At 29.9% G+C, this 19,547-nt stretch overlaps 4 protein-coding genes across 9 annotated transcripts; all 4 read right to left on the bottom strand.

The window, feature by feature from the left end:
* Positions 1–294: 294 nt before the first annotated feature.
* On the bottom strand, positions 295–3,197 carry LOC140666715 (odorant receptor 4-like). Its single transcript, XM_072894208.1, has 6 exons — positions 2,633–3,197; positions 2,077–2,431; positions 1,459–1,686; positions 1,277–1,390; positions 541–696; positions 295–390 (listed from the first exon to the last, which is right to left on the bottom strand). The coding sequence occupies exons 1-6, from the start codon at positions 2,887–2,889 to the stop codon at positions 340–342; spliced, it is 1,161 nt and encodes a 386-aa protein (XP_072750309.1). The 5' UTR covers positions 2,890–3,197; the 3' UTR covers positions 295–339.
* A 1,804-nt stretch (positions 3,198–5,001) lies between these two features.
* On the bottom strand, positions 5,002–11,151 carry LOC140666713 (odorant receptor 22c-like). 5 transcript variants are annotated; one of them, XM_072894200.1, is made up of 7 exons: positions 10,499–11,151; positions 9,971–10,316; positions 9,604–9,837; positions 9,083–9,202; positions 8,740–8,895; positions 5,241–5,396; positions 5,002–5,101 (listed from the first exon to the last, which is right to left on the bottom strand). In XM_072894200.1, the coding sequence occupies exons 1-7, from the start codon at positions 10,750–10,752 to the stop codon at positions 5,051–5,053; spliced, it is 1,317 nt and encodes a 438-aa protein (XP_072750301.1). In that variant the 5' UTR covers positions 10,753–11,151; the 3' UTR covers positions 5,002–5,050. The 5 variants fall into 5 exon arrangements, with proteins under 5 accessions (XP_072750301.1, XP_072750302.1, XP_072750303.1 ...); XM_072894201.1 differs by having other exon boundaries at positions 9,604–9,822; XM_072894202.1 differs by lacking the exons at positions 8,740–8,895; positions 9,083–9,202; positions 9,604–9,837; positions 9,971–10,316; positions 10,499–11,151 and adding exons at positions 5,820–5,933; positions 6,010–6,240; positions 6,577–6,931; positions 7,191–7,667.
* A 409-nt stretch (positions 11,152–11,560) lies between these two features.
* On the bottom strand, positions 11,561–14,012 carry LOC140666717 (odorant receptor 22c-like). Its single transcript, XM_072894210.1, has 6 exons — positions 13,510–14,012; positions 13,079–13,421; positions 12,699–12,920; positions 12,244–12,363; positions 11,995–12,150; positions 11,561–11,826 (listed from the first exon to the last, which is right to left on the bottom strand). The coding sequence occupies exons 1-6, from the start codon at positions 13,755–13,757 to the stop codon at positions 11,776–11,778; spliced, it is 1,140 nt and encodes a 379-aa protein (XP_072750311.1). The 5' UTR covers positions 13,758–14,012; the 3' UTR covers positions 11,561–11,775.
* Positions 14,013–14,988: 976 nt separating this feature from the next.
* On the bottom strand, positions 14,989–19,540 carry LOC140666590 (odorant receptor 82a-like). Of its 2 annotated transcripts, XM_072893935.1 has the most exons (8): positions 18,642–19,540; positions 18,044–18,398; positions 17,679–17,909; positions 17,500–17,613; positions 17,111–17,266; positions 16,655–16,757; positions 16,091–16,206; positions 14,989–15,411 (listed from the first exon to the last, which is right to left on the bottom strand). In XM_072893935.1, the coding sequence occupies exons 1-6, from the start codon at positions 18,896–18,898 to the stop codon at positions 16,722–16,724; spliced, it is 1,149 nt and encodes a 382-aa protein (XP_072750036.1). In that variant the 5' UTR covers positions 18,899–19,540; the 3' UTR covers positions 14,989–15,411; positions 16,091–16,206; positions 16,655–16,721. The 2 variants fall into 2 exon arrangements, with proteins under 2 accessions (XP_072750036.1, XP_072750035.1); XM_072893934.1 differs by lacking the exons at positions 14,989–15,411; positions 16,091–16,206 and adding an exon at positions 16,925–17,036.
* Between the last annotated feature and the right edge of the window lie 7 nt (positions 19,541–19,547).

The following is a 19,547-nucleotide window of genomic DNA, read 5'->3' as shown; positions in this document are numbered from 1 at the left end:
TATTTTAATATACAATGTACAATAATAAAAGAAAATATAAAAAGAATATATTCTACGCGTTTGTGTTAAATGTAATTTTACATTTCACAATATGTACATTTTAAAAATTAAGTTAAATCAATTTTAAAAGTAAAAAGAAATTTTGAAGGAACTATTATTAGTATATATATATATATATATATATATATATATATATATATATATATATATATTAATAACAGTTAAATTATTATATATAACATGTATATATAATATTGTACATATGTAGTAACAGTTTCTACATACTACATAATCCTCCTACATTAATTATGCTATGATTTCATAGAGTATTTGTTAACATCAATACATTGCATGCAAAACCGATACATATGACGCCGATGCTTTCATGATCTAAAGAGAAATAAAAATAAAAAATTACAATATATATAATACACAAATATGCGCATACGCAAAAGATATATAAATTAATTGTAAGCAAAAAATTAATTATGGAAAAAATAAAATTTTGTAATGGTCATAAGTCAAGCTTCAAAAACTTACGCTTGCGAAAGCTTCTAAGGATAAATTCATAATTTTCCCTGCTGTGATCGCTAATCGCTTCTGTGATCTCAGTATCATGAGTGATATAATCTTACCTTGATTTGATGGCATGTCGTACCACAGTGATTCGTAAGCCGCATCGGAAATAGATTTACTCTAAAAATAATGTTCAAAAAGTTTCGATTAAATATAATAAAATAATTTTTTTTTACTTAAATTATTTCTTTATCTAAAAAACAAATTTTTTTTCCTAACAGTATTGACATTATGTAAAATAAAAAATTCTAAAGTGAAAAGGCACATTATTTATAATGTAAATGCAAAATCTATACAGTAATTTTCTAATATCATACGTAAAAAATATACAATAAAAAATAATCATATATCAGAAATTATATAGCTTTTATTTTCTGTTAAAAAATAAAAATATAATTTTTAACAAATTAATAAATATATAAATTAATATAAATACGTAAATATTAGTAATAAATATTATAAATATGCACAATAAATAGAAACATATATTTGAAACAAGAAAATTTAAAATAATAAGATAAAATAAATAAAGAGAATATTTTATTATATTTTTAAAAAATAAAGAAAATCCTACTTTATTTGTTATATTACAATTTATTGAAAAATAATTACCATGCTTGCGCTAATTATATGTCACATTAAAAAAATGTGTATCTACAATTGTATATCTACAATTAATAACTTTGAAGTACTTACTGACCTTAAAGCTAAGATATTCTCCGGCTAAACAAATGATAAAGGCCTCTATCATTATAGCAAAATAACCCAAAATAGCTTTTAATAACACGATCACACCGATCTCATTATGAATTGACTATTTTAATACATAACAAAAAATGAATGATTTATAATATTAATTATGTCATTTACCACAGCACTCACAATTGTGATTACGAATCCTAAGCAGCAGATGATTAAGGTATTCGCACAAACTTGCATCAATATAATAAAAGAGAATAGTTTTCCGATTTGTTCGGAAAATAAAACGACTCTGTTATGCCTCTTGATTAATATTTCTAATGTAACTACAGAAGATCCAACATAAATATTTTTAGAAATAGTTTTGAAGCCTTGACATATAATATCAATTTGACCGCTTACGTGAAATACCTACAATACACTTAAATTTTTTCAAAGATTCACATTAAAATAACTTTTATGTAGAAGCGTATTTTTCCTACAAAAAATATAAGCTTGTTGTGTGTGTGTAAAAAATAGACATTAATTTTACACATAAAATTCAATTATTCAATTATAAAAATGTTTTTAACAATGATACATATATTTTATACAATATCAATTAATATATATATATATATATATATATATATATATATATATATATCATTATTATATATAATATATAATAGCAATTAATATATAATCGAATTTTTATGAATTATGCAAAATAAATTTTGGCTTTAATTGCAAACTCTCCTCTCATTACACAGTCTTGATAAAGAATAAAAATGTACGAGACAAATTTAATGTGAAACTCACCAAACTAAAGATCAAACCATTTATAATAGCGATCGCGCACGAACCCAGCATCACATGTAAAAATAAAGCTAAACCAAGCAACTCGAAGATTGGCGATTGTTCCGCTTCAAAGGGAAATTGTACTTTGATAGGGAATTGCCGCCAACTGTTATTATAACCTTTTGTTAAATATGCAAAACGAATCGCGTAATCACCCAAGAGGTAAAACATCCCAGCAAATGTATTAAAGTTTAGCATAGCATTAGACCAAAAATGCGATATACTGGCTTTAATTGTCATTATATTTAAATACTGATCAACGTCGTTACACTCGAGCCAATCATTATCCATTGCAACTAAAAGTTGATGAAAAATCCTGTAAATATTTTAATTAGATATTTATCAGAGACGCAAAAGCATTATTCTTTCTACGTAAGAATATTCTGATATACAGATTTAGATGATGGCATAAATCATACATATACTCCACTTAAGAAGAAAGATCAGGTCGATAACAAACGTTGAAAGACTGCGTTATTCAATCAAACGAAAGGAATAATTTTTTTTTATATCTTACCGACGATGCTTCCAAAGACTAGCCACCTTAATAAACATCAAACTGCTTTCTAAAGTCGAAGATAAACTATCCACAAGATTTGAAAGTTCGCTAAGCTTGAAGTGCGAAAATACATACAAATACTGAAAGCATTGTACGATTAGAGTACTCGACAAAACAATGAGACAATAAACGGTAGAATGTGGCATATCCGGCCATACACCAAGGCACCGAAGGCCAATTTTCAGCGCCGGACTGATAGTACTCGTGACTATCATTCGTCAAAGGTTCGAAAAACGTAAGGAAATAGTGAAGATCAGTGTCGACGCATTTGTAAATGTGAACTGAGAAAAAGCACCGTCCGTTTCCCCACGTGCACCTCCACGCGATGCATCCCCACTCAAATGAATATGGATCAATCGCTATTATACGTTATTGTGCAGTATAAGTCGAGATAGCCTTCATTATTCGTATAAACTTCATAATTGCGATGTAATTTTAATAATGTGTATTTCAACAGAGAGCGATTCAACAAAGATATCATGTGCGAAGAAGGAACAGCTGATTGCATATGTCATTTTTTCAGTTCAGTTTCTCTATCTGCGCCATAGATAAGAAAATTAATATCCATTGCATTTTTTATCACAAAGGTTGCCACGGTTCAATTAAATTATCACAATTGTTCATTAAGTGCTCTAAGGGACTAGAATTAAATTGTTTTCATAGCGTTTGATTGTAGGTCTTAAAAAGAGATATATAAATGAAGAAAACATTATATTTTTCTGATTATGGAACTATAATAGGGCAAGTAATTTCTTTTAATGATTCAAGGAATATTTTTTGCAGAATACGCGCATATGAAAGGAGATCTGAAGAAAAAAATATAGTCAATTAGACATACTGTAGAAGCTTACAGACATATGTAAACACTTCTACAATATACAAGCGCAAACTGCATATACGCAATTCTTCCGACAAGAATTCATTGATAAGTGTACAGTCAATGCAATCTAAAGATGCATTTCTTTTCTTGGTAAGAATACTTTTCTTGATAAAAATATATTTTATTATATACATAGCAAAAATATAATCAAGCGAAAAGAAAGTTAATACGTATTTATATTAAATATTATTTCAGATTTGATATAATTTATGCATCTTAAAAACTAAATTAAATAATATAATATACGTATAATATACATATATACACATGCATTTGTACAATACACATTTGTATAATACACGTGTAATATATTTCAAGCGAGTAGAATTAAATTGTATTTGCAATTTGATTGCGAATTTTTAAAGAAGGGAAGCGAAAATGAGCGCATATGTTTAGAATTGCAAGAGCATTATCCGCTTCTTCAAGTCCATTTTTACGTCAAGTAAATTCTCAATTTAAAATATTATGGACAATTATATATTATATATGATGTTATTATATTATAAAATAGTAAATTGAAATATACAGCTTATTACATGTAATAATATACATACTAATACTTTATTTTATAATTTTATCTATCTAATCATCTATATAATCATATTTCGACCATAAAATAAAAAAGATATTTAAGAAATTAGAAAATATATATATATATATATATATATATATTTGAAATAAAAAAAATATATAAAAGATTCTCTCTCCGCTCAATAAATGGATTGTTGAAAAATTTCCAGCATTTCAGTCAAATTTTTTTTTGATAATATAATATTCCTTCGATGAGAGAAGAGAAATTCAATGTATTTTCTATATATCGCGCGCGAAGATCATTTAACGTACGATTGAACGATAGCAATCAGGCATTAGATACTTTAAACGGGCGGAACTAAACTGTGTACGTGTTCGATTGTAGGTCTTAAACGAGATAAATGAGAGAAGAACTTTGTATCTTCTTGAAGGGGCCGAATGTGTGGGCGTAATAGTGAGTCATTTTCTTTAGAAATTTTACCAAAGAATTATTTTACGGCCCACACACTAGGGTTAAAAAAACAAAGAATATGTAAGAGATTAAAAACAAAAAAAAAGTCCATTATTTATCGTATTATAGAAGCTTAAAAAGAAAAAGATATATATAGATACATAAAATTAATTAATTAATTAATATAATAAAATGTAAATTGCATATACGCAATTTTTTAATAACAACTCAATGATCGACTCGATGCAGTCATAAATTATTTTTTCTGCATAAAAATCTAGTATATGCAATAGCATTATAGAAAAAGTAATTATTTGCATTTGTAAATATGTACGAATATTTGTAATTTTTTTTCTGTTTTCTACAAACTTTAAAAGATATGTAAAAATAATGTAAAAATTCAAGTAAAACTCTATTAAATTGAATAATTAATAAATATTTATTAATCCATGAATAATGTTTTCTTGTCACCTTATATAGTAATTCAATTAAAAAAATGGTTGTTTTCTTGATATCAATACATTGCATATAAGACAGATATATATGATGCTGAAGCTCTTATTATCTATAAAAGAACAAGTAATAAATTTAATATACAAATGCATATACATAAATGAAAGATGTATTATAAGAAATGCTTAAATTCATTATAAGCAAAATAACACTTTTACTTATATGTGTTTAAAAAAGATTTAAGAACTTACACTGCTAAAAGTTTCAAAAGACATATCCGTCATTTTTCCTGCCGTGATTGTTAGTCGCTTATTGGATCTCATTATTATAAATGTCATAACTTTACTCTGACTTGGCGGCATATTATACCACAATGTTTCGTACGCTGCATCGGCGATTGATTTACTCTAAAAGAAAAGAAACGCAAAGAGAGTGTTAAATGGCAGAACGATATTATTCCTACTCCTTTTTATTCATTCAACTTTTTTATCGGTGGGTTTACGGCTGCCGACAGTATATAAAGTCAGAAAAAAATTTAATTGAATTGAAAGGTACGTCCTTTCCTTTTTTAATTCAACTTTTTTTTCTAATTTTATATAGTGTCAGTGGCACATACATCAGTAACATATTTATACTGGGAATATTGATTATCATAAAATGTTTGAAACATAATGGTAAGTATAGTAATATACACAGTAATTTTTTATTCCGTTTTTGTTCACAAAATAAAAAGAGTATTTGCAATGGATGGATTAATATAAGATCAAACTATTGAAGATCTTTAAAAAATTGTATAAAATTTACAATTATACAAATTATTTCTCATTAACCTTAAGGCTGAGGTATTCTCCGGCAAAGCAAATGATGAAAGCCTCCATCATTATGGCAAAGTAAGCAAAAATGGTTTTCACTAAAACCCCAACATTGGCTCCACTATTGACAGACTATTTCAATGAATAATAAGAAGTGTGAATAGATAATGATAGAATAGCAATGGTTACACATTTGTCACAAACTTACTATTACGATGATAAATCCTAGACAGCAAATAATTAAAGTATTCCAAACAATTTGCATCAATCCGATGAAAGAAAAAAGTTTCTCGATATTATTAGAAAACGAAATCACATTATTGTGCCTGTCGATCAACATTCCTAATATAGGTGCGGAAGCTCCATAAAGAGAAGTTTTTTCTGAAATATTTCTGAACTCTTGGCATATAATATCGATTTGCCCGCTTGCATGAAGCACCTAAAATTTACTTAATATTCTGCAAAGATTTCAATAAATAAACATTCTTGCTATAAATTATATATTCTTGGTATACAAAAAATTTTAAATATATTATACAATATTCTTACGCAATATTTTTAATTATAATATGATAAAATTCCTTCGACAATGATGAAAATTCTATGTAATAATTTGTATACCAAATCTTGTAAATTATGCAATTGTGAAATTTCTACGGCAGTATTGTCGGATTGAAACACAGATTGTTTAAGTCATTCAAGGATCAAAGCAAATATTATAAACAATTCTGGCAAGAAATATAAAAATACGAAATATAGGGTGCGAAAAAGTTACCAAAGTAAAGATTAGTCCGTTTAGAATAGCGATCGCGCACACGTGTATCATTGTATGTACAAATAGAATTACTACGAGCAGCTCGAAAATAGGCGATTGCTGAAATTCAAAGGGAAGTTGTATCTTGATAGGAAGTTGCCGCAGGGTATCGTTGTAATCATCAACCAAATAGACAAAATGTATCGCATAATCGCTCAAAAGATAAAGTACTCCAGCAATTACATTACAGCTCAACATAGCGTTAGAACAGAAATGTGATATATAGGCTTTAATTTTCATCACATAAAAGTGCTGTTCGACATTGACGCACTCGCGCCAATCGTTATCCACAGCTAACAAGATTCGATGAAGAACTCTGCAATGTGTTACACTAATTGGTCCGATATATCGGACGAGAATATTATTCTCTCTACACAAGAGTAATAAATGTTGAACTTTTAAGAATTAGATTATGGTGTATTAAGTCACTTTTAATTACACATACTTATACATAGCATGCATGCACACACAAGAAAGCTTCATCAATAATACGTTGTTAGAAAATTAAAGATTGTTTTCTCCGAATGGTACGATTGAACAAAATCAACATTACGTAATAATACGATATATCTTACCGACGATTAATCCAGAGACTGACCATTTTAAATAATGTTAAAGTGTAATCTAAAGTCGCAGGCAAGCTATCCACAAGATCGTATAACTTGCTCATATTTAAATGCCCAATTACGTACAGATATTGAAAATATTGTATTATCAGCATGCCCAACATAAATATGAGCCAATAAACAGTGGAATAGCGTACATTCGGCCACATACCAAGCAATCTAAGGCCGATTTTCAGTGACGGACTGATGGTAGTTGTCGCTGTCATTCGTCAATAATTTTGCGGACGCGATAAAATGAAAATCAGTCGATACATTTGTCCAAGTACAAGACAGAACTGAAAGAGCATCGTCCATTTCTCCTAGTGCATCCCCCACATGATGTATCCCCACTCAAGTAAATATGGATCAATCGCTATTATGCGTCGCGCAGTATGTCGAAATTATCTTATTAGCTGCGCACATGTAATACTATAATTCCACCTTATAATTCTATTGTGAAGCTAATAATATAGGTTTTTTTGTAATTTTATCTGTCTTATTATATGACATATGTCGACAGCGGACGTTCACATCTTCTGCCCGAAGATTGCTTAATGACAGTATGATTGGACAGTTGCATTAGATATTCTAAGGGATCGAAACTAAATTATAGCAAATTTTTTTAAAGAAATATATAAAGAGAAAATATAGTATTTTTGTGTCTGAAAAAAAATCAATTCGCCCAACGACGAGTATTTTTCTTTAATAATCCAAAGAACGTTATTATGCCGAACACGCAAATGTAAAAAGAGTTTTAAAAATAAAAAGTTTGAATCATTTGGTCAAATTAGAGAAGTTTAGTTGTCTGGACTTGCAATAAAATACATGTGGCGTACAAATTAGATACGCGCAGATCTTTCAGTGAAAACTCAATGATTTATTTGACGTAGATTTTAGTCAACGCTTTTTCTAGATAAAAATTATACAATATGTAAAAAATGAAATTATTTTTATTATTAAATGTAATGTTAATTTTTATATGCTTTTAATATAAAAAGGTCTTTAATAATTTAATTAAATAAACTCTGCATAAAAATATTAAAACAACCATTTTGTTGAGCTATAACTTTGATTTTTAGCTCCATATTTCAAAGCAACATTGACGGAACATTAAAGAATTAACCAACCGATTATCAAAGTAGTTTCGTTTAATTTTATTAATTCTTATTGCTCTATCAATACTTTACATGTGATTAATCGACAAGAAAAATTAATTATTATGAATAAATTATTTTGAATTTTAATACATAGCGTATAATACTGAAATGTACGATACCGAAGCCTTCATGACCTAGAAAGAAATTAGTCTTACACAATTATCCAGTGAAAAAAAGCGTATTTTTCAACATTTATGTGTTCAACAATCAGATGTATTCAACATCTTAATGTGATATATATTATACAAGTGTGGGTATTTTCAGAAACATATATGAAATATGTAATCATGATTATTGAATTATGCGATGTGTCTTCATGTAAATAATTTTTAATGACCTGATATTTATTGACAAAATCTTACAGTCGCGAAACCTTCCAAAGTCAGATCCATGACTTTTCCAGCTGTGATTGTCAATCGTTTTTGAGATCTGACGATTATCAGCAGTAAAACTTGGCATTCGCTGGTGGACAATTCGTACCAAAGTGTCTCATATGCCGCATCGCCGATAGATCTGCTCTGAGAAAGGAAAAAGATTTACGGATTAAAATATTATACAACGGCAAATACATCTGAATGCAAGAAATGTGCAAGCACGCAACTTTGAAATTAAATCGTAAAATTAAATAAATATTTTTACTTATATGTTACAGAGAACATATAAAAAAACACTCGCATTCATTAAAAGCAAGACGATAGTGCTAACCTTAAAGCTCAAATATTCGCCAGCAAAACAGAAAATGAAAGCTTCTAACGTAACAGCGACATATGGCAAAATAGATTGCATTAATATTCCTGTTTTACCTTCCATTTCCGAGCCTAGAGACTGCATAATGGTATGTTAAATTATGTTAACAAAAAAAATTCTAATATCGTGCATAATTATGCTCTTAATTATTGGTTTAATGTTCTACATATATTCGAGATTGCAAGAATATAATTCTAATATATTAAAAGAACAGAATAACGTATTATTCTGTGAAATAATGTTGTTACTATAAATATTAGATTTTAAATATGAGATTTCTCCTTTCTCGGAATTATTTCATGTAAATCATTTTATTATTTTCGCTCCGAGTAGTTTTGGAACGATCATAGATAAAATAACAACGTCAAACATAATTTAATAAAATGATCGATATTCCACGCAATTCGATATTCGAAACAAATTGTTTCTGTTGGAAAAACTCATTGCTTTTCCACTGTAAGCGAAACAGCTTTACTCACTATTACGATCATGAATCCTATACAGCATATTACTACGGTATTCCATACAAACTGTATCAGTGCAAGGAAGGAGAAAAAGTTGTCGATATTGTTGGATAGAGATATGATTTTCTGATGCCTTTCGATAAGCGATCTTGTGGCCGATGGATGAGATTTTTTCGCAGAAATTTCTCTCAGTCCCTGGCACATAATATCGATTTGGCCGCTCACGTGAAGTACCTCGAAGTAAGAAAACTGAGAATTTAAGAAAAGCTCACGAAATTTAAGAGACATGTTTTTTTGATTGGTCAAAGAGCACACGCTTTAATGAATTCGTGGAAATAATTATCTAATGGTTTTAAACAGTTTTACAATCTCTTTGACTTACCAATGCAAGGATCAGAGAATTCAGCATTGCAATTACAATTGCTGTCTCCCATATGTGAAGGAAAGTTCCTAGAAGCATGAACTTGAAGATTGGCGAGTCGATAGCATAGTCAAACGGAAACTGCATTTGCACCGGAAACTCCCAGGATCCTCCAGCGGCGGAGATTGCGCGCTGGCTCAAATAGTTGCTGGCAAAATAATAAATAGCGGAAAAACCATTCAGGGTCATCATAGCGTTGGAACATCGATGCGCCAGATTAACTTTGTTTGTCATCACGCACACGTGCGATTCCGTGCCCGAGTTGTTCCAGTCATCTTCCATCGCATCCAAGATATCCGAGAATATTCTATAATCAATGTCATTCGTTTCCGATAATGCGATTTATCCAAGCAGAACAGAAGATGACAATAATATCAAAATGACAAGAAAATGACTATAAAAATTCACTTTTCATTTTCTTGTCATTTATTTTGACATTATCGTGGCTTTCTGTTCTATTCTGGATACAGATCACGACGCGGTCCTTGCCTTCGATTATGCCAGAGGCTCAGCACTTTAAAAAACGTCAGAGTGTAATCTAGAGTGACGCTTAGACCGTTTATCAGCTTGGAGAAATCGTTTATGCTTAGGTGCGTGACAACGTAGGAGTATTGAAAGTATTGCATAGCGATGAGAGTAACCATGTACAAGAACCAAAGAAGCGTCCGATATGAAGAGCCAGGCCACATGCCAATGAAACTAAGGCCGATTTTTAGCGCTAGACTTATAGTGCTCATCGACATAGTCACGGTTTACCTATTTGTTGAAACGCAATCTTTTGGCCAAATTGTACACTGTTATCGCTCTTAATCTAAACTGAACAGAAAGAAAAACTTCGCGCAGCAAAGAAAAGAGCAAGGTTTTTTTTAATATCTACTACCTCGCACAAAGTTGGCAATTGTGCAGAGAGTAAAACTATACACGCGGCATCGATCAATCCTAATTAACTATCGTATGGTACGACAAGCTAAATTGTGATGACAGATGATTATAGGTTTTTTCTCGTGCTCGAAAAAAATACATACGTGGAAAATATCAATTATCAATTCTAAACTTAAAGTAATGGCTCATTTTCTTTAAAAATGCAATTGCACTTCTCGATATACGTCGCTATATGGGAAAAAATAATGACGAATAGATCTGAAATAATTTTAAGTCTAATGACTTGAGAAAAATGATCAGTTATAATAAGTATTAATTGGTTGAATATTAGCGAAGAAGAAAGATATTGCAGTCAGCACAGAGAAAATAATGAGAAAACAGTTATAACTTTTAGTCTAAAGTTTGTAAGCGAAGAAGTATATAGTAAATAAAATTACATTGTATGTACGTGTAATTGTATATTTTTAATATTATCTATATATATATATATATATTACTTTATTAATTAAAATACATGTGTAGATACTTCAATTAATAACCCTGACAACTCTGTTGTGTCTTTTCCTGAAAATTTGCAACAAGTTGATAGAAAAATATATTTTTTTTTATGGAATGTATAATCACAATATAATATTTTTCAGTAGAATTTATCGAGGAGAATTAAAATTTTCTATTTTATTTACGTCTGATAAAAAAGAGATATAAAGGTAAATTAATCAATAAGTATTTTTGAATTAATGGAAATTAAAGAAAAAATATCAAATTATTTCTCTTTATCTGTAATTTTTCTTTCTACAAAACTGTCACTACTCTACTCATACTAATTTGACAATACACATATGGTATATGTACATATATGACCAGCATACATTTTTATACGAGTTTCAGTACATCGCGTGCAAAACCGAAATATATGAAGCCGAAGCTTTCATGACCTAAAAGAAGAGTAATTTTTCAAAATTTAAATATCATTAACGCGATTGATATTGGAATTTTCTTATAAATTATATTAAATATTGTCTCTCTTGCAATATTGCTCGGCAATCATAATACAATCATAATTATTAAGAAAAAGATGGTGCAATATCACGCAACAAACTTACTGTAGTGAAACTTTCTAATGTTAGATCCATAATTTTCCCGGCCGTGATCGTTAATCGTTTTTGCGATCTCAGGATCAGGAATAATAAAATTCGGCATTCGCTAGTAGACAAATCATACCAAACTGCCTCATACGCTGCATCGCCGATGGATCTACTCTGGAAAAGAGAGAAAGGCTATAGATTGTTCGAATTAGATAGAATTATATTGCACCTGGTCTAATTCGACAGAGACGAAAGCAATATACTAACTTTGGTGCTCAAATACTCGCCGGCGAAGCAAAAGACGAAAGCTTCCGTAGTTACTGCGAGATATGGCATAACAAATTGTATGAAAACCCCAGATTTACTCTCCATATTCATATCTAAGGACTACGTAATAAAATATTCAAAATAATTTTGAAAATTTTTTAATATAAAGTATACAGTCGCTTTTGAAAAAAGGTGTCCTTTTCGATATTGTTATATTAAATAGTGTAAAACATAGTTTTATGTGCTTAAAACTAGCGTTAAATTTCATATTTAATTAAACAAATTATTTTATTTTTTTATATATTGCGTAAAAAAATATTTTTGTTTGGATAAAATTAATATAATCATAATTCTGCATAATTTTAAAATGTTTTCTTTCAGATCCTGTAAGAAATGTGCTAAGTAATCTATTACTAAAATTGTACATTAACTAAAATATTCTTATCTCTACTCACTATCACGACCATGAATCCTAAAGAGCAGATAACAAAGCTGTTCCATACGAATTGTAACAGAGCAATGAAAGAGAAATAGTTTTTGATATTATTCGATAATGATATAATCTTTTGGTGTCTCTCGACGAGTGGCTTAGTGGAGAACACCTTAGACTTGAATGTAGAAGAAATCTTTTTCAACTCTTGACATATGATATCGATTTGTCCGCTTACGTGAAGTACCTCAAAGTAAAAAAAAAAAATAAGTAACGCGACCAAATAAGATTCGACGAAAACTTTAATTAATTGGTTAATATTTAAATTTTAAATATCTTTGCAGCTAATGTCTTACCTGATATGTGTTATACCTAACTAAGGAATGTTTTCTCTTCTCGACTTACCAGTGTTAAGATCAAAGAGTTGAGTATCGCGATCACGGTTGCCGTTTCTAATACATGAAAGAACAATCCAAGGACGATGAACTCAAAAATCAGCGTCTCGTGGATTTCGAAAGGCAATTGTACCTGTATCGGAAACTCTCGATATTGTCCATCCTTGGAAATTTTACGGCGACGTACATGGCTATCGATGAAATAAAGAACGGTGGCGACGACGTTCACGGATATCATGGCGTTGGAGCAACGATGCGCCAGATTAGCCTTGTCCATCATCACGCTCTCGTGTAAATCGGTCGCACGGTTTTTCCAATCGTCGTCCATTGTCACCAGAATATCCTCGAATATCCTACAATTCGATTTCTCGAGGATCACACGAGATGATTGAACTCTCCCGAGAGATCAATCGTGTCGAATGATCGTCGAGCTAATCTTACCGGCGATTAAACCAGAGAGTGATCAGTTTCAGGATCAGCAGGGTGTAATCCAGAGTGAGGCCCAGACCGTCCATCAGTTTGGTCAGATTGTTCAGATGCGCGTAAACGTACGAATATTGAAAATACTGCATCATTACGAGGGTCATCATGTAAAAGAGCCAGCAAAACGTCCCGTACGATGAACCGGGCCACATGCCGATCACACGGAGACCGATTTTCAGCAACGGACTTATAGTACTCATCGACATAGTTGCGCGTAACCTGTTGGTTGCATTGAACCATCACTCCGGTCGACTGTGCGCGTTGTTTCCTCCCGATGAAGTGAACGATGCCTCGATTTTTCAAAGGAAATGCACGATCGAATCTCTCAATCTTACTTTGCAATGCGCTCCCCTCCTCGGAATCGCAGATGAGGTAGTAATTTTACGAGCTAAAACTACTACGGGGTAGAAAAGAGCGAGCAACGATCAATCGCAATTACGTAATCATGCAACATAAACCATAGAATGAGGAGCTAAATTATTATAATAGATCAATGATTAAGGTTTTTGCAAGCAAAAAAAATATACTTGTACCTTTACACAATAACCATTAAAAAATAGATATATAGTCATCATTATTATAATCTTTAAAGTTTAAAAAATGTTATTAAAAAGAAAGAAAAGTCTTACGTTTAGATCTAAAAATTGGATCTTGCCAAGCTATACGATAAATTATGTAAATAACGTACTGTCATCGAATGGTAGCTGCGCATTCAGTACATCGGTAAAGAAAATGGAAAATACTAGACAAAAAGATTAAAGTGTGCACTTCGAGCGTAGAGATAATGAAGGTATATTTGTCATGGAACGATAAAAATCTTTAATATATTATATTATTAAAATATATAAATGCAAATCTAACTCCATTCTCTGCAGCTGTAATAAGTGTGTCAAAAATGTTCGAAACTGATTATTTACTGTACTCAAAATATTCAATAAAATATTAGATAGACGTTGCTTCCAATTTATATAGCATGCAATATAAACACATAAAAGGTAAAAGCTTTCATTATTAAAAATAGATTCGGTAAATAAACTTGAAAAATTAAAGAATGCATTTTCACCGTTGTATCTCACGCTTATAAAATTTTTCAAAGTGATGGAAAGATTAATAATTCTCCTAGCAATTGGTAATTTTTTTTTAGACTAATCATATCAATAAATCTTACAAACATAAACTGAAAATAAAGAGACTATCAAATTGTACTATATTAATATTAAAATAATTCATACATTGCATTTAAGTTAATCGATTTACTCGGAAAAGAGCGTAACTCAAATTCAAAACATGTATAAATAAAACAATGATGTGATAATTATATGTTGCATAAAACGATGATTTATAAGAGATTATATAACGGCAGCTGCAACATTATTATAATTGTGTATATTTTTTTATCGTAATTATTGTTTTTAATTTATAATACTAGTCATAACTTATTGTTTGCGATAAATTGAAAGAAATAAATAATAGCATTTATATACTTTACACACATGGAATACAAAGAATTCTATTAGAAATCTTGGCGTTCAAGAAATTTGTCAACAACCAATATATTCCACAGAACATTAGCACAATATGGGTGTAGATTTTTAAAAATTTTTTCTTTTAAAAAAGGAAATTTTATTTTTATAGGAAGCTGTCGGGAATTATTACCAACTTGATTCATGTCGTCTAACGACTGGAACAAATGCTCGCCGATTGAGAGAAAACAAACCGGAGCGTAGGCAGCGAGCACTATGTATGTTAGAAACGCGACATGACAGATCCGTCATGCTTGTCATCCTAGGCAGGTATGAATTATTGACATTGCACTCTCTCCAATCTTGATTCATCGTCTTCACAATATAATAGAATGTCCTGCAGATAGCAACGTATATCATGCATTGCCCGTATTAATACATCGTATTAATATATATGTATCTTGTATGTATGTAATGAATCGCGATAGATGTGTGCGAATGTATGATCTCATTTAAATTAGTGAGTTTCATTTTTTAATCTCTCTCTCTCTCTCTCTCTCTCTCTCTCTATTTCTCGATTCTCTCTCAACGATTCTACGCAGACATCAATGCAAAGAGCATACAAATAGATCATTTCAATATGATAGACTTGATGGGTAAGGTATTAAACAATAGCAAAAATAATAAAACGCAAGCTACTCTAAACGTAAATCGCTCGTAATTATCTCATCCTACAACTTTATTAATTAGAAAAGAAAATGTAATTACGTTCGCCATTGAGTCAGTGAACACTTTACTATTATAAAATAACATGTAATTGTTTTAGAATTGTACATTTTTGTTTTTTAAAAGATAGTTTTACATATATATATATATATATATATATATATATATATATATACACACACAGACACACATTTAATAAATTTCTTTAAAAAAATTATGCACAAAGTATTACTAAAAACATGGCATTTATGAATCGTAAATGCAGACGGGAAAAAGTGAAAAACGTTTATTATAGCTGGACATTGAATACGTTTTGTAATACATAAAATCAATCTCGCCAGTTTCTTTACCTGTACATCCTCTCGCTCATGTACTCTCACTACTATTTCAATAAAACACAAAAGCCTCCAGTGTATTACGTGAAAACGGACCAACATATTCGTTCGTGTCGTTGAGCTGTGTAAAGCTATGTAAAAAAAGAATATATAAAATTGTTTTGGATATAAACTGTGTTACTTTCGTTGCCGTTTTTAAATATATATTTAATCGACAAAGGTCTTAACGCCTCTCTTTATAAAAAGAGACTATTTGCAAAAGAAATTTGCATATCAATACTGATTTGTTATAAAAATCCAAAGCAATAATAAACAATAATAAGAATCTCTTTTAAATTGCAATACAAATAGTGATAAATTAACACATTTCATTAATTATGAAAACACACACAAGAAAAACTTACGATAAATAAAAAGACTAAATTTTGGAAACAAAAAATTATCAATGTAATTATTAAAATAATAATTATATATTAATAAAATAAAAGAAAATTGTTAATAAAAAATTGAATATTGAAATACAATAACTGAAACTTTAGGAAAGAGACTCATAAACGTATGTAATGAATGTCGGCATACCTTTCAAGTTATAATAAACTCTATGTACGTTCGTATATCTTCTTCTTTGAAAAGATTTGAAATATTGTTATTTACGATACATTGAAAATAGAAACACAGACAGCTGTGAGAAAAAATTTCATATTTTATAGAAAAGTACAAAATAATTGTTATCATAAACAAAGAATTATTTATTTTTAAAAATTATCTATTTTTAAGAGTGTGTAAAATAAAATCATTTATGATATTTCGTAACTTGTGTAATCACATTTGATCAACAATAATAATCACTTGCTAAACTATCGTAGTCAATAGAGAATATACACATACAGCAATCAACATTACTCTAAACTTAGTACATTGCATTTAATACTGATACGTAAGAAGCTGATGCTTTCATAATCTAAAAAGTTGCGTGTAATTAATGCGGTATATTGAAAGAATGAAGAAATGTATTTATAGAACGTAATGTCTTACACTTGCAAATCCATCCAACGTCAAATCAATGAATTTTCCTGCGGTGATTGTTAATCGCCTTTGACATCTTAACATCATAAACAATAACATACGACTGTCATTTGGAGGTACATTATACCAAAGTGACTCATATACTGCATCACCAATCGACATACTCTAAAAGCAAGGTAAATCATGTCAAACATGTGCAATAGTAATGAGAAATTTAAAAATTATTACTTTATTTATTCAAAAAAGAAGCATTCTAGCATATAGTTAATCTTTTATTTTATCGATAGAATTAATTTTAATATGTAAAATATAGCACATAATAATAAAATAAATAATAACAAATAGAAAAGAATAAACATTCACAACAATATTCTCTTAGTAAAAGCTCTTTTGTATACCTTGGCACTCAAAAATTCCCCAGCAAAACAAAATATGAAAGCTTCTAGAGTTATTGCGAAATAATAACTCGCAGACTTGATCAAAGCTGATACATCTTTGTTGGTATTAATAGTCTATAATAAAACAAGTAAGAAATAATGTTTTTCAAAAATGCGAAAGAATAACCAAGATTACTCACAATTATAATAGAGAAACCAGTGCAACAAATAACTATTGTATTCCATAGAAGTTGCATCAGCGCAATTTGTGTATACAAATTTTCAATATTTTCTGATAAAGCAATGATCCTTTGATGTTTGCAAATGAGGTTTCTAATAATAATTAAAAATGTGCTGCGATCGTGTTGATGTTTAGAAATTTCGGCTAAATCTTGTCGCATGATATCAATTTGACCACTTACATGAAGTATCTAGAAATACGAAGTAATTTCTGTTATCTAAAGTAATATATTGTGAATAAATGTCTTGCTATTCATTTAATATCAAGAAGAAGTATTTTAGTTGCATTTCTTACCCTCCGTAAAAACAATTATTTTAAACGTACCAAGGTGACAAGCAATGCATTCATCAAACCAACTACAAAAGCTATGATAAAATCATAGATAAACTGTCCAATTAGAAAACACTCGAAAATTGGTGATTCGCTGACTTCGAAAGGAAATTCCATTTTTAAAGGAAGTTCTCGAGAACTATTGGCAATTCGATTAGCATCGTTCATTGATTGTAAGAAATGCTCGCCAATCGAAAGAAAAAATGCACCAATGCCGTTGATAGTGAATACTACGTTGGAAAAACGACGTGACAAATCTGCCATAGCCATCATCGTGGACATGTACGAACCATTGACAACGCAGTCTTTCCAATCTCTATCCATATCTTTTACAATATGATAAAATATCCTGCAATGTATATATCAAACACTTTATGTATTAATATAATTTTAATAATAATTTAATATAATTTTAATAATAATAATTTGTGTGTTTGCATGCGAGTTATGAAGAAAAAAAATTACATTTGTAATTTCATTTAAAAGGTAATAATATCTTTATTCATATCTCGTATGACAACATAGTAACTTTAATTTCATCAACACTAATTAACAGTCTGCGTCATTTGCTTTGCAAGAGAATACGTCTTACCGACGATTCCACCATAAAACAAGAAGTTTTAAAAAGGCGAGAGTATATGCTAAAGTAAGGCTAAGACAATCCATAAGAAGGAAGAGATCGTTTAAATCAAGATGTTCAAGCACGTACGCATATTGACAATATTGTACTATCACTATCGACGTCATGTAACTAAGCCAATAGAAAGTCGGATAAGTCGAATCCGGCCACAAACCGATAAAACGGAGACCGATCTCGACTGAGAAGCTGATGGTGTTCGCACGTTTCATCGTTTTTTTATTAAACACTGAACTGTCAACAATAAATCCAAATCGAAGAATGGAAATTCGAATTCACTGCGACTAGAGCGCACGTGCACATCTTTCATTATGTTCTGCATGATGGCTAAAGCATTAAATAATCTTAGCAAAAAACGCAAGCTACTCTGAATGCAATCAATCGTAATTATACCTTATATATTCTTCAACACACTAGATCTCTGTCTACAGCCTTAAGCTTTATCGATTCAAAATACGAAACAAAATGTAATTATTACATTCGTTTTAGCTCTGACTCAGTGAACACTTTAATATTTTACAACATGTAATTGTTTTAATATGTTTCTTATTGTATATTCTGCTTTGAAAAGCAGCTTCATGTCCACTTATAATATCCATAAAAAAGAAATCATACGCGATGTCTAAATAAAAATGTTGATATCTTCCTAGAAATGCAGACTAAAAAACGTCTAATAGACGTCTATTCTATTGTAGTCTATATATTGTTTCTTAGACGTTTATAAACGTCTATAGATGTCTAATAGCTGTCTTTCCGATCTATCATTTCTCATTTTCTGGATACGAGACGTAAATGCAAAAGATGACAAAAAAATGAACGTTTATTATAATAGCACATTAAATATGTTTGCTGCATAATTTC

Source organism: Anoplolepis gracilipes, chromosome 6, assembly GCF_047496725.1.
Source record: "Anoplolepis gracilipes chromosome 6, ASM4749672v1, whole genome shotgun sequence".
Classification (NCBI taxonomy): Eukaryota; Metazoa; Arthropoda; class Insecta; order Hymenoptera; family Formicidae; genus Anoplolepis; species Anoplolepis gracilipes.
This window is presented reverse-complemented; position numbering and strand designations above follow the sequence as displayed.